This window comes from Schistocerca piceifrons, chromosome 4 (genome assembly GCF_021461385.2).
Source record: "Schistocerca piceifrons isolate TAMUIC-IGC-003096 chromosome 4, iqSchPice1.1, whole genome shotgun sequence".
NCBI classification, from domain to species: domain Eukaryota; kingdom Metazoa; phylum Arthropoda; class Insecta; order Orthoptera; family Acrididae; genus Schistocerca; species Schistocerca piceifrons.
Window position 1 is genome coordinate 346,421,617 of NC_060141.1, and position 19,657 is coordinate 346,441,273.

The 19,657-nt window shown below is 39.9% G+C and overlaps 1 protein-coding gene across 1 annotated transcript in view; it reads left to right on the forward strand.

Annotated features, from left to right (window-relative positions):
• LOC124794768 (kalirin) overlaps window positions 1-19,657 on the forward strand; it is a 2,150,963-nt gene that overhangs the window by 2,122,167 nt on the left and 9,139 nt on the right. The window contains exon 45 of the mRNA XM_047258392.1: window positions 18,001-18,715. Coding sequence (XP_047114348.1) covers window positions 18,001-18,715 — 715 coding nt within the window. The remainder of the gene's footprint in view (window positions 1-18,000; window positions 18,716-19,657) is intronic.

Here is a 19,657-nt window from a genome sequence, read left to right on the forward strand (position 1 = left end):
GCAACAGTGCAACCAGCAGGCTTCACTAGTATCTGCATTTATGTTCAAGCATGCATTTCTTGAGGTGTTTCTGTATTTTGTACAATGCTTGTAGCGGCTGCTCTCACTTAAATATAGCAGCATATAGAAAGAAGCATGACGATTTATTTAGGTAATTAATTGAAATAATTCTAGGATACACATTCATGGAATATATAACAGTATATTTTGAGATTCAAACAATTGAAAATCCAGAGTGGAATAACTATATGAATTAGAGTAGACTGCTACTCACCACATAGAGGATGCACTAAGTGATAGACAGCCACATTTAAGAATGTTGCACAGTGGTTGCAGCTAAGTTGATTGTAAACTGCATGGCTGCTTTCACAGGTGGGCCTGCCTTTGATGGGATAGGAAATTCCTGTGACAGAACTAGAGTAGATAGTAATGGAAAGATTTTTGGGACAAGTCTTGCATCTGTGTCTTTTGCAACGATATAAGCCCAGGCACAAGAGGTTGGGAGCAATGGTGGAATAAATAAGGACAAGGGTATTGCGTGGGTTTAGTGGGTAGCAGAATGCCACTGCAGGGGGGGTGGAGAGGATGTTTCTCATTTCAGGGCACAATGAAAGGCCTTTGAAACCCTGGGAGAGAACATGATTTGTTTGCTCCAGTCCTGGTTGGTACTGTGAGGCGGCACTCCTATGTGGCCAGTCAGTGGGTATGGTGTATGACTGAGGAGACAATGGGTGGGAGATCTGTTTCTGGACAGGGAAGTACTTTCGATTTGCAAAGGCCTCAGTAAAACCCTTGACATAATTAGAGATGTACTGCTCATCGCAGCAAATTTGGTGATTTGGCTGTAGAATGGGCTTATTGGGGTGGAATGAGTATAGCTATTGAAATAGAGGTGTTGAGGTGGGTGGAGGTACTCATGGAGGTGGGTGTTGATGTCGAGGAAGATGACTCTTTGTGCTGAGGAAGAACAGGTGAAGTGAAGGGGAAGAAGGTGTTGAGGATGTGGAGGAATGTGGGTAGGGTGTTCTCACTCTCAGTTCAGGTTATGAAGAAGCCCTCAAATAATATAAACCAAGTGATGGGTTTGGGGTTCTAGCTGGCTAGGAGGATTTCCTCTGGTGGCTCATGAGTAGCTTGGCATAGGACAGTGGTATTCAGGTTCTGATGGTTTCATCTGATGAAGGATTTTGTCTGAAATCTGATACCTTCCAACAGTCTACTTTTAAATGTGCCTATCTGCCACTCGGTGCCTGCTGTAAGTGGTGAGCAGCAGTCTGTTCTAATTAATATATTTATATTTTGATGATTATATGGGACATGGCAGCAGTACTACAAATTGGATGTGCTTGAAGACAGATCCAGATTTTTTTGCTGCTAAGGGTGGCTGAAAATACATATTTAGTACTGGCCTAAAAGCAGTATGCTGGAACACATTGAAAGTGTTATTGGAAAAGGGGAGGTTGGTGTTTAGTGTCTCGCTGGAACTGAAGTCAAAAGTGCCGGAACACTAACTCAATTAAACATAGAATTAACAATGGCTACTCGAAGAAACTGTCCCAATGTTTGCCCAAAATGATACAGACACATCACAGACGAACTGAATCCGCAGAGTCAGATGGCGATTTGATCAGTAGCCCTCCAGAATATGAACCCATTGTGGTTAATCATGATGTCTTAGTTTAAATATTGTTATCTTTCTTGTACAGAGGGTCAGGTTTTGATGTGCTCTTGATACTGCAGTCTTTTAGTTCATAAAATGTATTTTAGAGGATGGCAGTTCAAATTATCATTTGGTCATCCAGATTTACCTTTTTGCAATACATTCCTAAAGTGCTTAATGAAATGCTGGGATAGTTCCTTTAAAATGGTGTGTCGAATTCTTTCCCTATCAATTCCCAGTCTGAACTTGTGCCGCATCCCTAATGACTTCATTGTCAACAGGACATTGAACCTTAATCTTTTCTTCCTTCTGTGGGCTGGCCAGAGATGTAACTTAGTTGATCAACCTAAGAATGTACTATATAATCTAACTGTATAGATAAAAAATCTATTCACCAAGCAGCAGCAAGACACACACACACACACACACACACACACACACACACACACACACACACACACACATAAAACAATAATGAAATTTGCAAGATTTTGGAATCAGTGACTCCCTCTTCCAGCAGAAGAGTTGAAGGGGAATGAAGAGGAGTAAAGGAAAAGAACTCTTGAGGCTTAGGACATGGGGAGAGTTCAGAAAAGTTGCCCAGAACCCTGGACAAGGGAGACTTATCACATGGGATGAGAGGGAAAGACTGATTGTTGGGGACTGTACCAGATGAAATTTGAGAACCTGGGAGGTTAAAGGTGGAAGATATGGCAACACACAAGACAGAGATTACTGACAAAACATTGTGTATGAGTTAATAAGAGTAGAAAGCTAAGTGGTACATGCGGGAGGGGGGGGGTGAGGGGGGGAGGGGGGATAGCTTAGAAAATAAAAGATGTAGAGAGCTAAAATGGAATGGAGAAAGGAGTATTTACTGAGAAGAAATACCGAGACAGAAGAAATTAGTGTAAATTAAGGCCAGGTGGATGCTGAGAACCAAGGACATATTGTAAACCAGTCCCACTTCTGAGAAACTGGTGTCTGGAAGAAGAATCCTGATGGCACATGTGGTGAAACAGGTACTGAAGTCATGATGTACAGCATGGTCTGCAACAGGATATTGTGTGTTGCCAGTAAACACCCTCTGCCTGTGCCCATTCATCCTAACTTGGTAGTAGTCAAGCCAATGGAAAAATCCGAACAGTGTTTATGTAACAGCTGGTACACGACATGTGTGATTCCACAGATGACTGACCTGTTGATAGTATTTGTTATGACAGTTACTGGGCTGGTATATGTGGTGGTAGAAGAGAGCCCAGGGTATGTCTTATAGCGGGCTTGGTCACAGGGGTAGGAGCCATAGGCTAGGGAAATTGATGCAGAAGGAGCATAAGATTTGACAGTGATATTGTAGAGATTGGGAGGGCAATGAAAAGCTATTCTAGGTGTGGTGGGCAACATGTCAGATGTTTGGATCTCATTTCAGGGCATGATTACAGGAAGTCATAGCCTCGTCAAAGTAGCTAATTAATATATTCAAGACCTGGATAATGCTGAGTGACAAGAGGTGTACTCCAAAGTTGTTTTTTTGTGATGACCCAGGAAATCTGCTTTGAACTAGGCTAGTAGGGAAGTTACATCCTGTGAATGGTGAAGTGGGAATGGTGGTGTACTGCTATAAAATGTCTGTATCTGAGTAAATACATTTGCTTTGGATGCCAAGGCTGTATGGGAGGAATTGTTTGACATGGAGAAGATAACAACTGGCAATATGTAAGTACTGTTGTTTGTTAGCAGGTTTAATGTGAACAGAAGTGTGTAGCTGACCCTTGGCAAGGATGAGCTCAACATCAAGAAAAGTGGCATTGATTTGGAAAAGGATCATGTAATATTTAATTGGGACACTGTATTTAGAGATTCCAAGAATTCTAGCAGGGAAGCTTCACCCTGAGTCCATATGAGAAAGATGATGTCATCAAAGTACGTAAACCAAACCAGGAGCTGAAGGCTTATCGATCCCACAAAAGCCACCTCCACGCGATCTGTGAAAAGGTTGGTGTAGGAAGGAACAATCATTGTTCCCATGACCATGCTCCTGATCTGTTTGTATGTCCACCCCTGAAATATAAAATAGTTGATGGTAAGTATAAAGTTGGTTGAAATGAGCAGGAAGGATGTCATAGGTTTGGAATCAGGTGGGTGCTTTGAGGAAAAGTTCACGAGCAGATACATCATGTACATGGGGGATGTTGGGAAGAAAGGTATGTGGTGGGAGTGAGACAGGCACAGGTTTCATATGGTCTAGGAAAATGGAGACTTTAATAGAGGGTGGAAGTCTTTGTACTGTAGGTTGCAGGTGTTGATCAATTAAGGCAGAACATGTTTGGTGGGTGATTTGAAGCCAACAACTATGGGATAGCCAGGGGTGATTGGGTTTTTGGATCTTAGGATGAAGGTAAAAGGTGGGGGTTCATGGTTTGGGTGGGGCACAAAGTTCTTTCGGTTGAGGTGTTATTCCTTGCGAGGGGTCTGAGATTTTAAGGAGTCACTTTATATCACAGAAATGAGATCTTGATGGCAGATGCTGTACGTAGAGCTGTCAGACAGTTGACATTGACCCTCACATACCCTGGTCAGTCAAGTATCACAGTGGTAGAGAATGTTGGGAGTATAATGGTGGAGTTATCAGTTTTTAGGGAATGAAAAGCATGGATTTCAGCAGAGGACAGAGTACATTCATGTTGTTAGGAACTGAGGAAGGATTGTTGGGCTGTGCTGGATATTATGAATTGTTGGAATGCTTATAAGGGATGATTTTGAGGTACTGGTTGTGGATAAAGTTGGGATTGTGGTCTAAGCTGTTCAAGACAGGATTCAATGTCAGATTTGTGGCTGGCAAGGCTTTGGGATTGGATTGCAAAGTGATACTTCCACTTGCCGTTTCATGTGAAGGAAAGTAGGTCCTTCACCAAAGCAGCTTGATTAAATGCAGGTTTAGGGCTGAAAGAGAGACCCTTGGATAATACAGAAAATTCGGGAGGAGTGAGTATCTTAGATGTGATTTTGAGAATACTACACTGTTGCAACTGGTTCTTATGCTAATGAGTTATCATTGCTCTGGGTGGCAGTGGTGAAGGCCAGGGGATGTTACGAAGGTTGGCCAAGCTCACTTTGTAGGAGAGGAGTGGTGGCTGATGGGGTGACTGTTTTGGGAACTAGAGAGGAACAGGAAGGGAAACGCCACTGTTGAGGTAGTTAATGAGAAGGTGGAATAGCTTTTTGAGGTGAAGTGTGGCCTGTTGTTGCAGTTTGAAGATGGATTGGTGGATGATACCATCCAAGGAAACATGAGGGGCAGATAACTGCAAGATTTTTTAAAAGGAGAGATGGCTGGTGGAATGGAAATTCACAGATGAGGCATATAGGTCAGAAATTAGCTGGATAAGTGCAAGAGGGAATGTTAATGAGTTCCATATAAATCATGTAATAGGGTCTGATTTAAAGCCAATGTGATTAAAACTGAAATAATGTCCTATCAAATAGTTCATTTAGATTTTCAAAAAAAAGCAAAGAAAGAAAAAAAGCAAGGTCATTAGAGTCGGAGACCAAGTTCAAACTAGGGAAGGATTGGGAGGGAAATCAGCTGTGCTCTTTCAAAGGAACCAATTCTGCATTTGGCTGAAGACACTAGAGAACTCACAGGAAACCTAAATCTGGGTGGCCGGAGGGGGGTTTGAACTGTTGTCCTCCAAAATGCATTTCCAATGTGCTAACCACTGTGCCACATCACTCGGTATGGAGATTTTGAAGTGGTGGATGCCAGTGTGACTTTTGAGAAACTTAACTCTTTAATAAATTTTAACACCTATGTAGCATTGTCACATAAAAAAGGCACATTGTCACTGATGTTAATAGGAGCAGTAATACATTAGGTAAAATGGCCTGCACCATGATTTGCAGCTACATATAAAGCACTATATTTACAAAGCTGTAGTCTACAAAAACTTGGTGTCCACATCTGAGGCATTAAGTTTTGCTTGGAAGCAGCCAAATTTTTTGAGTTGAGTCTTCACAAAGTATTGTACTGTGTGAAGAGAGCTGATTGTAGACAATCAAACACATGCATGCAGAGTGGAAGGACCTCAAATATTGGATAACAAATGGATTCCATTATCAGAGAGGCACAAGCAACAACATGTTAACACAATTTGAACAATATGTTCAACTGTAAGATTAGTGTGCAAGTTTGATAGGTTTACTGTAAAAGACATATTTCATACATAATGAAGACTTATTGGCATGCTATAGGAATTTGCTCACAGAACTGGATTACTGTCAATTAAGAACAATACTTTTAATGTGAAAACTATGGAGATTCTACATAGTCATTATTATACTGATGGAATAAATTTTTGAATGGTTGAAACTGTCTTAGATTCAAAGAAAAGCACTTGTGCAAAAGTTCAAGGACTAGTGTGTCAAGAATGTATTTTACATGGTGTATGTGAGGAGAAATTGAGGCTTTCTGTGTTTTAAGTACCATCTACAAACATTCAAAGAAAAGCCAGTACCATTACACTTGTGGGAACCTTCAGATTTGACAGTAGCAGTCATGGTATCGTTTAGATACAGGTGTAGATGTTTGATTTACTGCATTTATGTTCAGTAAAGATGTAATGAAATATTATCAAAAGTGTCAAAAGTTAACAACTCTTTCTTCTTAAACATGAATGATGATGAACTGGGTGGTATAATTTCCGAACAAGATGGAAGTGAAGATTTCCTAATTGATTGAAACTACACCAAATCTTTACCTTTGGTAGGAAATATTTTTACTATCTGAGCCACCCAGCACACCTCATGACCCAGGTCCAACAATCACTCTGACAGTGCTTGTCTCTACTCACTCTTAGTAGTGTTCTTCACATAATGGACAGGTTCATTCACACATGGTAACTGCATCTAAATAACCACACAAGGGTGCTAGCTGTATAGCAATACTTCTCAGTATTTCAATCATTGTAGCACAATGTTACCACATTTCTTTTCTGAAATCAGGTATCGCAAAATCCTTCATTAAAATTTTTGCACATTATTCATTTTAATTAAAGACATAAAATTTGTACCAATGCCATATCTAACGTCTGGAGAAAATGATGAATGATTACATTTCTGTGTCCATAATTTCAAAAACAGTGAGAATCAGTTAATGTGACATGGAAATTGAAAATTTGGGTGAATTACTGGGGGAAAGAAAAGAAAGGGCAGAGAAGCTCCAGTTCTGCAGTAGATTTCAGCTAACTGTGGCAAAAAACTCTTCTAAAAGAATATAAAACAAAGAGTATATACTCTGAAATGACAGGTATTCTTTGGAAGATTTCACAATTAGGCAAAGATTTAGGATCCAGTGGTCTGCAATGTATGTCAAAGAGCAGATATTAATTTCAATCAAAATTTAGTCATGATGATGATGAGTAGACTGGGATTCAAAATCACAAATTAAAACTGTCTTCCAAGGCAGTGGGATATTGAAAACTTAAAAAAATATTGAAAGAGCATTAGATGGAAACCAGTACTTTGTTACATAGAAACCAAATCACAACTACTGCAAAGAAGCTTAACCATAATGTATAACAGGGAGAATTCAAGAAAGAGAAAAAGTGAGCACTGATTACAGGAAGACTGACACGCCATACATTAAAAGTAAACATAATATCAGGAAGGTAAAAATTAAAAATATTGATCTAACAGTTCTGAGGACAGGTAGAGGGAAGCAAAACATGCAACATCAGTATAATATGCAGAAACTGCTTTGAAACTAGACTGAAAACGTGGAGGCTAATGCAGAAGAAACAGGTGTTTTTGTGATGTGGTTAAAGTTTGACAGGGGTCGGAGCTCAAAAACAAATCAATCAGCAGATGTCAGTAAGATACTTATTACTAGGATTGGTATTAGGTCAAAGAACTAGGTCCCTCTATCTGGTGTTAAAACTTATCATCAGATTAGGAGAAAAAAAAGCATTATCACCTTATCACTGGTGAAGGGAATGTGTACATAGCGTGAGGAAAAAAAAAAAAAAAAATAATCTGGAAAGAGAACTCTGAAAAATCATGCATGTAAGCTACTGAAGGGAACAGCATCCAAAAAAGACAGATGGAATTAACAATTGATGATAAGTACTGGACTAAGGTCAGTTTAGCTTCAAAAGAAGCAATTCAGACTTTTCACTCAGTTATGAAAGTAACAATAATAAGAATCAGATATTGTCATGGGGTTTATCAACCTAGAGAAAGCCTTTCAAGAGTTAATACATAATGTTAGATGTTTGTTCACAGCAACAAAAACAAATTAATCTTATTAAACTCAACAAAAATCAATGTTAATTAAGATATTAGAAACAATTTCGTAGGCATGTTCATATTTTCTTCAAATTACTAAATTACTGCAACCTCAGTCATGAAATACCTAACAAAAGTAACATATGGCAGTCACTGTAGTTTAATTTTGTTTAAAATATTTAGTAATTGCCATTTTATGTAAACAGTTTTTTCTCTTCTTTGCTGATGTGTCATGAAGTCATTTTAATTGAAGCAAACTCACAGTATCTCACTCTGGTTTGAAAGATATTTCCAGAGCTTGAAATGATTCTGCATGAGATGGTCCTGCATAATGTTCTGTATCTATGTTTCCTTTGGTTTTTAGCAATATTATGAAGAGGATAATTGCTACTCACCATATAGAGGAGATGCTGAGTCACAGGGAGGCACAACAAAAAGACTGTCAGAAAGTGAGTTTCCACACACAAATGTAGCTCTCACACAAATGACCACAGTCTCTGGCTGCTGAGACCATACTGGTTTCATCTTCTTGTATTTCCTGCTGTTCATTTGCCAGCTGTATGTTTTCAACAGCTTTGTCATCCAACATTATCTGAAAACCTTGGTCATTACTGTCCCAAATGAGCCACTCTTTCATATAACTGACATCACATTCTTGGCATATTTGTATAGTTGTCATTAACTCATTTATAACTTCCAAAACATAATCATCCATATCGGTTTTGAATTTTACGGCTCCCATTCTAGTATTTTGTTCCAGGCTTTGTTCAAAGTCTTCTTTTCAGTCCCATGCATCTACAACCTCATAACAATACTCCTTCAAATCCATTTCCTTGGAAAATGACAAAATGAGTTCCGCATTATCTTGATCAACAGATAACAATCTACATAAAATTTGATTTCTGTGAAGTTGTTTTAATGTTTCAATAACACTTTGATCCATTGGTTGTAGCAAGGATGTCACATTATGGTGGAAATATTTTACTCTAAACATACCATTTTTCTGACAGTTCAGCTGAGGGGCAAGTTGGTGCATTAACCAATAAAAGTAGGACTTTTTCTTATTTACAAATTTCGTTTTGAAATTTTTTCCTACTCAGATAAAAGTACTGTTATACCAGTCAATGAACATTCCAGTGTTCATCCATGCACTTTTTATTTTTGAAGCATCAGGAGTTTATGGATTTTCCAATGAGGAGCAGAAGTATTTTATGGGTCCCAGTAGCGTTTATGTTAACTAATATTCTTACTTGCTCTTTACTAGTTTTGTATCCTGGAGCTGAACTATCTTGCCAAGAAACTAAAGATTTTGATGGTGATGTTTTCCAGCTTAAACCAGTTTCATCAACATTACAAACAAAGACCAAGTCATAGTCATTTTCGTCCAATTCTTTTTTTAAAAGGATTTGCTGCATCTAATCACACTGACATTTTTCATACTGTATTTCCAATTTGTGTATTCCATGATGAGATTTAAAACTGTACAATGGCCAATGAGGTGTTTTATATGGGCCCCAGATCTGTATCACAATTGATTACTTGCCACAAGTGGTTCATTGGCACCTATCTTTTTTATGTAATGGTAATGCATTTTCACAGGGCAAATGACCAGATATTGGATGCCCTACTGATCATTTTTGTAAAAATGTACAATACAATGCATTGTCCAGAAGTTCATTTTTTGGATTGTTCATCACTTTTCGATGTTTACTCCCGTGTTCACGATCAAGTTTACAGGTGTACTTCAGAACTGAATTGTTATGCTTCTTAATGTCACTAATCATAGAAGTATCTACACCATACTTATTGGCCAACTTACAACCAGTTTCTGCCTTTTTAAATTAATCAATAATGTTTATTTTATCTTTAAGTGATAACACCTCTCTCTTGTGCTTTGAGACTTTTAAGTACAGACATAACACAACACAGTGATTAACTCAAATAATAATTAAACACACTGGGCAGAGATCATGTGGGGCACTGATGGGTACTGCCAGCATGACATGTCCGTTCATGCACAGACTAGACAACAAAGATACACTCCTGGAAATGGAAAAAAGAACACATTGACACCGGTGTGTCAGACCCACCATACTTGCTCCGGACACTGCAAGAGGGCTGTACAAGCAATGATCACACGCACGGCACAGCGGACACACCAGGAACCGCGGTGTTGGCCGTCGAATGGCGCTAGCTGCGCGGCATTTGTGCACCGCCGCCGTCAGTGTCAGCCAGTTTGCCGTGGCATACGGAGCTCCATCGCAGTCTTTAACACTGGTAGCATGCCGCGACAACGTGGACGTGAACCGTATGTGCAGTTGACGGACTTTGAGCGAGGGCGTATAGTGGGCATGCGGGAGGCCGGGTGGACGTACCGCCGAATTGCTCAACACGTGGGGCGTGAGGTCTCCACAGTACATCGATGTTGTCGCCAGTGGTCGGCGGAAGGTGCACGTGCCCTTCGACCTGGGACCGGATCGCAGCGACGCACGGATGCACGCCAAGACCGTAGGATCCTACGCAGTGCCGTAGGGGACCGCACCGCCACTTCCCAGCAAATTAGGGACACTGTTGCTCCTGGGGTATCGGCGAGGACCATTCGCAACCGTCTCCATGAAGCTGGGCTACGGTCCCGCACACCGTTAGGCCGTCTTCCGCTCACGCCCCAACATCGTGCAGCCCGCCTCCAGTGGTGTCGCGACAGGCGTGAATGGAGGGACGAATGGAGACGTGTCGTCTTCAGCGATGAGAGTCGCTTCTGCCTTGGTGCCAATGATGGTCGTATGCGTGTTTGGCGCCGTGCAGGTGAGCGCCACAATCAGGACTGCATACGACCGAGGCACACAGGGCCAACACCTGGCATCATGGTGTGGGGAGCGATCTCCTACACTGGCCGTACACCACTGGTGATCGTCGAGGGGACACTGAATAGTGCACGGTACATCCAAACCGTCATCGAACCCATCGTTCTACCATTCCTAGACCGGCAAGGGAACTTGCTGTTCCAACAGGACAATGCACGTCCGCATGTATCCCGTGCCACCCAACGTGCTCTAGAAGGTGTAAGTCAACTACCCTGGCCAGCAAGATCTCTGGATCTGTCCCCCATTGAGCATGTTTGGGACTGGATGAAGCGTCGTCTCACGCGGTCTGCACGTCCAGCACGAACGCTGGTCCAACTGAGGCGCCAGGTGGAAATGGCATGGCAAGCCGTTCCACAGGACTACATCCAGCATCTCTACGATCGTCTCCATGGGAGAATAGCAGCCTGCATTGCTGCGAAAGGTGGATATACACTGTACTAGTGCCGACATTGTGCATGCTCTGTTGCCTGTGTCTATGTGCCTGTGGTTCTGTCAGTGTGATCATGTGATGTATCTGACCCCAGGAATGTGTCAATAAAGTTTCCCCTTCCTGGGACAATGAATTCACGGTGTTCTTATTTCAATTTCCAGGAGTGTATTTGCTCACAGTTATCAGTCTGGATAATCACAAATCCATGTAACTGAGGTTTGGATAATCAAGTCTCCACTGCAGTTTCATTTCTGCTGCTTCTCATTATTCTTGTCTGTCTTTGGTTTACTCTAATTCCATATTCTGTGCTCATTACACTATTCGGTAGGTCCTGCAATTTTTATCCACATTCACCGAGGATAGCAGCAAAGTTATATCCTTTCTCCTTGAATTTTAAGCTCACTTGTTAATCTTTCTTTTACCAGATAGCTTTTTTAGCTGATAGCTTGCCTTGTTAGGCACTACACAGCTCTATTGTCACTTTCGCAGCTAACAGCTCCTCCCCTGGGAAGGAGAGGGCAATAGCTAGGGGAAGGTTAAAGAGGAATAGCAGATCATTCGGATCCTAGGATGAGAGTAACCCATATGTTTTGAGGACAAGAAGAGAAAAAAAATGAAATTACCAACAGAGATGGTACATTAACAGACTACAGCAGTGTTTTATCAAACTTTGTTCCTTAAGAGTCAATCCTGGCATTGTAGGGTGACATCTTGGGTCACATAGGAAGGGGGTGGGGGGAGTGCAGTGAGTTGTCCAGCCAAAGAAAAATCGAATTTCCACTAAACCATTGTTATTGATAGAAGCTTACCACTTATACATTTTGATTCTCCATATATTGTATGGTACCACACCAATTACTTTTAAGTGAAAAGGAAAGTAATGCATTGAAAGTATAGTGAATCCTCGCATAGCAAGCACAATTTGTTCCAGAATCTTACCTGTAGTGTGAAACACTCATTAAGCGAAACAATTTATCCCATATAAATCTATGTAAAATACAATATTGTGTCCCATGCAGAAAAAGCACTAAATATTTTATCTTATTCATGCCATTTATTCAAAGAAAATTATGCATACAGTATTATGTACTTTATTATTCGACATACGTAACTAATTCTTTTTTACTGGGAATCTATCTATAGTAATTTATTTCTGTCAACACTTCAACACTTGGCAAAAATGTGACGCTGCATTATCGTCAAATAAATATGTAGTGTGCAAAGCCACTGCTTCATTGGGGTCATGATTTTCAATGCACGATGCAACCAATTCCCATGCTTTCAGCTTTTGTCCTATTGCACTAGAAGATTGCTGCTTTGCTGTTACCACCACCACCACCACCACCACCACCTCCTCCTCCTCCTCCTCCTCCTCCTCCTGCTCCTCCTCTGAAGAACTACTCTCCATAGCTTCCTGATGTGAAACACACTGCAACTCCATAAGCTCTTTTGTGGTCATTTCTTGGCTGTGATATTCTACAAGCTCATCAATATCATACATATCCACTTGCACTCTGGCCTAAGCTTCTTCCAAGCAGAAGTGAGAGATCTCTTGGTAACCTCTTCCCCATCTTTTTGATCATCTTGACGTAGGCAATGACGTTGAAGTGATATTTCCAAAACTCTTTGAAAGTGAGATCAGTAGCTTCAGTCAACTCAAAGCAATGCTTGAAGATTACTTCAGTGTAGAGCGTCTTAACAGTTAGAAAGAATCTGCAGCAGGTCCATACGCTTGAGTAATGGAGTGGTGTTGGGAGTTAGAAATTGGGTCTTGATTGACTTAAATTCTTCAAGGAGGTGCTCTTGTAGGCCTGGAGACTGGGCATTATCATTGTCCATAGCAAGCAAGACATGGAGTGGCAGATTCATCTCAAGCAAATATTTTTTCACCAAAGGACCAAACACTTTGTTGATCCAATCGCAAAAAACATCACTTGTCACCCAAGCCTTGTTGTTGTTTAACCTGCTCTTCTGGACTTTACACTTCTTGAAGGCTCGTGGAGTTTCTGAAGGGTGAATAAACAGTGGTTTAATTTTACAATTGCTGCTTGCATTGACACAGAATAGCAGAGTGAGATTGTCTTTCATTGGCTTGTAACTGGGCAATGCATTCTCCTCTGCTGTTATAAAGGCACGCTTTGGCGTGTGTCTCAAGATAGACCCATCTTGTCACAATTAAAAACCTGTTGCGGCAGATAACCCACAGAATCTATGAGCATCTTGAAGTCCCTGATGAAGATCGCTGCTGCTTTTGTGTCAGAACTGGCTGATTCACTCTGCCTCACAAGGTTGTGGATGACAGTTCTTCTCTTAAACTTCTCAAGCCACCCATGGCTTCCATTAAACACTTCTTTGGCTGCTGCTGATCTTGGCACCATCTTAATGAGGTCAGAAAAAACCATTCACACCTTCTCATTAATAGTGTCACTTTGCAATTGCTTTTCATTTATCCATGTAAGGAGCAACCTTTCGACATTGTCCAGAATATGAAGCCATTGGTTAGAATCTCTTGTCACTCCCTTTGAAGCATCTACCTCCTTAATCTTGTCCTTGTTCTTGAGGACAGTGCAAATAGTTGGTGTAGACTGATTGTATGTGCTTACTAAATTAGCAATGCTCGCACCATGTTTGAGTTTTTCAATGGTTTTACGTTTCATTTCTAAGGTCATTTTCTTTCTCTTATGGTGATCTTGCAGTTTTATCTCCGGGGACACTTCTGCAAAGGTTATTGAAATTTGCACACAAAGAAACACTGTGTGGACACAAGTTAAGAAAAATGTGTGATCACAAACTGCACTAAGATGGTAGCAGAAATAGCACTAAACGCAGACTGCAGTACATACTAAAGACATTGTTCTTCTGCTGCTATCAACAATGAAAGGTGTTCATATTGATGAACATTACCCCCACCGTGTGCTAACAGTTGGTGACGACATCACACACACACACACACACACATACACACAAGATGACCATCTGGACACCCCTGCACCCTATATCACTACCATTGCCAAAACGAGATTAACAGTCCCTTCCCTTGAAGACAATGGATAAGACCAGCCAAAAGAAGAAAGAAGATGTATGCATTATGCAGAAAGGAAACTAGATCAGTAGGAAAACTGAGGAGAAGAAACTCAGAGCACATGAAACGTGTTTGCACAGAAGGATGAAAAAATATGAAGCTACAAAGGGCTAAACAAAACAGATGAGTGACAAAATCTATGAGAAACCTACACAAGAAGGATTGATGGACAGTGTGAAATTCACTGAATCATAAAGGAAAATTTAACTGCCACTATGCCCCACATACCCCCCCTCCCCCCTCCCCAATTTCTAAACTGGTGATATAACTTAGTCACACTGCGTATAGAGCTCATCCTCTATGAGAATGTCTCATTCCCCAACAATTTTTCAATTGCCTCTGTTTTAAAAATTCCACACAAAAATGTATGTAGAATGGATTTGGCATGTTCAGTTATTTCATTTAATAGAATTCTAATCTGTACAAGCATCACACATAGCTGTGCAGCCATCTTTTGGGTACACAGTTAGTGGATTATGACAAACAGTTATTTAGCAAGGAATGAACAGATAAATTGTAGTCAGCAGAGAGGTTGCATAGAATAATGAAAGAATATTGTAAAACTAAAGTCAAATGCAAAAAAGCATTTGCCATTTGTAGTGTCAGTGAAACAAATAAGCAAACCATGTTGGCTGCATAAGAAAAAAGGGGGGGGGGGGGGGGGGGCAGTAATTTGAACACGTCCAAGAGAAAGAAATGTACTAACTCATGGAGTTAACTCCCAATAGAGGACTATGTTAACAGACCACAGCATGAGAGTACACCTAAATCTAAAGTGGGGGCCATCAAATTTGGCATCCTAAAATATCCAGTACTTACCTGTGCCAGTCTGTTACCTTCAAAAATGATTTAGCAAAGACATTACAGTGTAGTCAAAGCCTTTGATGTTTGCAGTTGTTATAATCATATTAACTTATGACTAAAGCTCGTTTCCATCAGAAATACACAAGATAGTAACTAAACAGAATTACCACCTAATAATTATCACTTTAAGTCAATGAGTTACACTTAGCAAGGTGGTGCAGTGGTTAGCACATTGGACTTACATTTGGGAGGACAACAGTTCAAACACGCATCCTGCCATCCTGATTTAGGTTTTCCGTAATTTCACTAAATCTCTTCAGGCAAATGCCAGGATGGTTCTTTTGAAATGGCACGGATGACTTCCTTCCCCATCCTTCCCTAATCTGATGGGACCAATGACCTTGTTATTTGGTCCCCTCCCCCAAATGAACCAACTAACTAGTGAATTGAACAATGGAAAATCCAGGATGGAATGAAACAATATTATGAAAAGGAAAGTTGCTACTCACCATACAGTGGACATGCTGAGTCGCAGATAGGCACAATAAAAAGACTATCACAAATAAAGCTTTCAGCCAGCAAGGCCTTTGTCAAAATAGACAACAGACATGCACACACACACACACACACACACACACACACACACACACACACACACACACACACACACGACTGCAGTCTCTGGCAACTGAAGCCACACCATTTGTGTGTGTGTGTGTGTGTGTGTGTGTGTGTGTGTGTGTGTGTGTGTGTGTGTGTGTGTGTGTGTCTTCTATTTTTGACAAAGGCTTTGCTGGCTGAGAGCTTTATTTGTGACAGTCTTTTTGTTGTGCCTATCAGTGACTCAGCTTGTCCACTATATGGTGAGTAGCAACTTTCCTCTTCATAATATTGATATTAATCAGTGAACTACATTAGCTTAAGTTGCAACATAAAGGTTTGCAGAAGGCCTGTGACATTACATAAACTCTGAGCATGTCTTTTATCACTGCTCTATTAGGTCACTAAAATCAAGAGATCACTTGTTAAAAATTATATTTCCTGACATTTTTCAGGCATAGCCCATTATCAGAACACCTGCCAAATGAAATATAATTTGCACAAAAGCACAAGTACAATGTGTATATGACATCAAGAGTAAAAAATTGATTATAAATATTTTTAAATATGTTTACTCTTAATGTGACATGTATATTGTGCTTGCACTTTCATATCAATTTTCTTTTAATTTTGCAAATTTTCTGTGTCTGAAATATGTCAGCAAATATAATTTTTAACAAGTGATCTATTGAGTTTTATGACCTAATAAAGCAGCGATATGAGATGTTCTCAGAGTTAAATGAAGTACATACTCTACAAAATTAAGCAGTACAAATATTTTGAAAAACAGATAATTGAACATCATCATGCAAAGACACCTTCAGAATTTTTGGACTACCTACACTAAATTCCTAACACATTTTTTATTTAGTGACATTTGTACCAATGTTAAAATATTATGAAGTGCTCTGTGTTATGCCCATTTACAGTAGATTTTCAGAATAAAATTCAGTAATCAGCTGCTCAGTTAGGAAATTTACAGCAGGAGATGCAAAGTACAGATACAAAGAATTGCAGTAATTGATAAATTTTCATGGCAAATTGCATATATATCAGTTCAACTAAATTAATAGAATCACTGAGTTGCCTGTGGGAGGTGCCTGGAAGCGCATATTATAAAGTTTTATGTAAGGCTGCCATTTGCTGCATAGCAAACAAGAAAGCCACTGATATGGTTTATTGCAGGCACCTGCTGAACCTATCAATAGAACATTTAAAGGTGTCAAACATTGCTGCAATTTGAGGCCTTATTTCAATGTACTACTGGTGCACCTTGCTCCAGATTCCATCAGTTATTGTTATTTTATTTATAGTAGGTGCCTATTTAGAACTACTTGTCACCTGTAGATCACTCATTCTTGGCTATACACAACTTTGGTGGCAAGACAAATGGTGTCAGTATGTCCACATGAGACTTTGGGAAGCTCCATGTTGAACACCCCTTCAGACGTGATTGGTGTAGTCAGGATAGTCAGGAGTAATTAGATTCTTGATATATCATGGATCATTATCACCAGTCATTTTACATCATGTAATTTCTGTTAGTGTGATTACTAACATGGACTCAGCACACACTGATGAGTGTATTTTAATAAATGGGTTCTTTCCTGTATAACGTGAATCGCAAAGTCAAGCTTACTGTTTAGTATCAACTAAAAATTTAAAAAAAATCATGTTTCCTTGTAACAAACCATCTGTGCAATGTATAAAGTGGTATGTCATTAACTTGATCAGGTTACATTAGGTAAGTGCTACTAGTCAGCAGTGTAATTTCCAAGAACAGTAAGAAGCAGTAGGTATGTCTAACCAAGTATTGGAGATGGTGACAATGTGGATTGTTTGATGTCATAATGAAAGATAAGATATGCTGATTAGCATTTATACACTGACAGACATCTTTGTGAAGCTCAACCAATAAGTATAGTTTTTTTGTGACTATGTGAACATAACAATTTTCTTAACATAAAAGTAAAACTGTGAATTACTGATTTGGCTTAACGTAGCTGAAAGCAGCTGTTTCTCCCATTAATGACCATTTCCATCACAAAAACCTGTAATTTGCCTTGTGACGTAGTTGCTTGTCAAATTTAATTCCAGCAAATATTTTTGAACTGTTTGAAAATTTGTGACATTGAACATAATTTTGGTCTGTGGTGTCTGATTAGAAATTTTTACTGTTATTTTAATATTTATATGCAGCAAAGACTGATTGAAAATCTGCTAATATAAAATTTTAAAGTCAATGAATACAAAAACTGATGCACTTGTAACTTACCAGGTTGAAGTCCCACCACCAAATATAATAGCACCTGGAACCATTGTACGAGTAGCAGTTGATTTTCCAGCAGTACACAGCGATGAACTTACTACATATCGTGGTGAGCACGTGCAAGTAGTGACATATAATGCAGAACGTAATAGCTATATGGTGCGCCGTAGATCAGAATCTTCAGCACCAGAAGATGGGTGGGTGCCTGCACACATACTTATGAGAACTGTTTCACGGAAACCATGGTCATTCCGTTTTCGAAAACCTGGTTTTAGCACTGGAGGCCGAAGAGGAGAGCGGCGTTCTTTTGATGGGAGCTTAGGACCATCTCCATCTTCATCAGGCAGGGTATCGCCTGATTCTCTTATACCTGAATATCCTGTAGCACCACCAGAATTCATTGAGAAGCTACACTGTGTGAACATTCACTGTGGTATGCGTGTGGAACTACGATGCCGCCTTTGTACTCCAGCTGGCATTGGTGACTTCAGTGATGTGAATATCGTGTGGCGGAGGAGTTCCAATGTTCAAAGACTTAACCCTCATGATCCAGGTGGTTCAAGTATTCTTCGAACAGGAGGAAGACTTAGTATCAGTCTTACGGAAGACGGAACTGCACAGTTAGTTATTGAGAACTGTCAACCATCTGATGCTGGTGAATACTCCTGCACTGCTTCTAATGAAGCTGGAAGTGTTACAACATCTGCTTCTCTCTGTATATCAGGTGAGTCATAATCTGTGCATAAATTTAATTTAAATGAATGGAAGATACAATTTTGGCACTGTACCTGCTGATTCACTTAAAAATATATTTGTATTTCTGGTTTTTTGTTTATTTATATTTCTTGTGAAAAAAAGTATTGTTTAGTGGTGCAGAATTTTCAGTTAGCTTGTTTTACTGGCTCCAGTGCACTGTAGTAACAGAGGGAAAATTTAAACTAGTAGCACATGTGCCATGTTGTTAAATTTAAGAAGCCACAAAAATGTGTTTCAATTAACTGAGTTAGCTTGAGCAGATTAAGGTCAATTAATTTCTTTATACAGTAGGGATGAGAGAATGATCTAGGAGAATGACGTGCTGTTCAAAGATTTTTGTCTTATAGTGAAAATGTGTGACAGAAAGAAATAAACTTGCAGACAAAACATTGGCTACATGGTAAGTGTGCACACCACCTCAGAGAATTCAGCGAGCTTTAGTGAGTTTAGTGACGGATGAATGCACCATGTTTAATTTGTCTGAATAATATTTTAGTCAGCAGTTTATTAAGTTATAGTAGTAGCAATAGTATTGTTGTTGTTGTTGTTGTTGTGGACTTCAGTCCGAAGACTGGTTTGATGCAGGTCTCCATGCTACTCAATCCTATGCAGTCAAGTTTCAGCACCAAATAACTATTGCAGCTTACGTCCTTCTGAATCTGCTTGCTGTATTCATCTCCTGGCCTCCCTGCACAATTTTTACCCCGCCCCAAAACACACACACACACACACACACACACACACACACACACACACACAATTACCTCCAGTACTAAATTGGTGGTGTGTCCTATCAACCTATCCCTTCTCCTAGTCAGATTTTGCCACAAATTTCTTTTCTCCTCAATACAATTCAGTATCTCCTCATTAGGTATATGACCTACCCATCTAATTTTCAGCATTCTTCTGT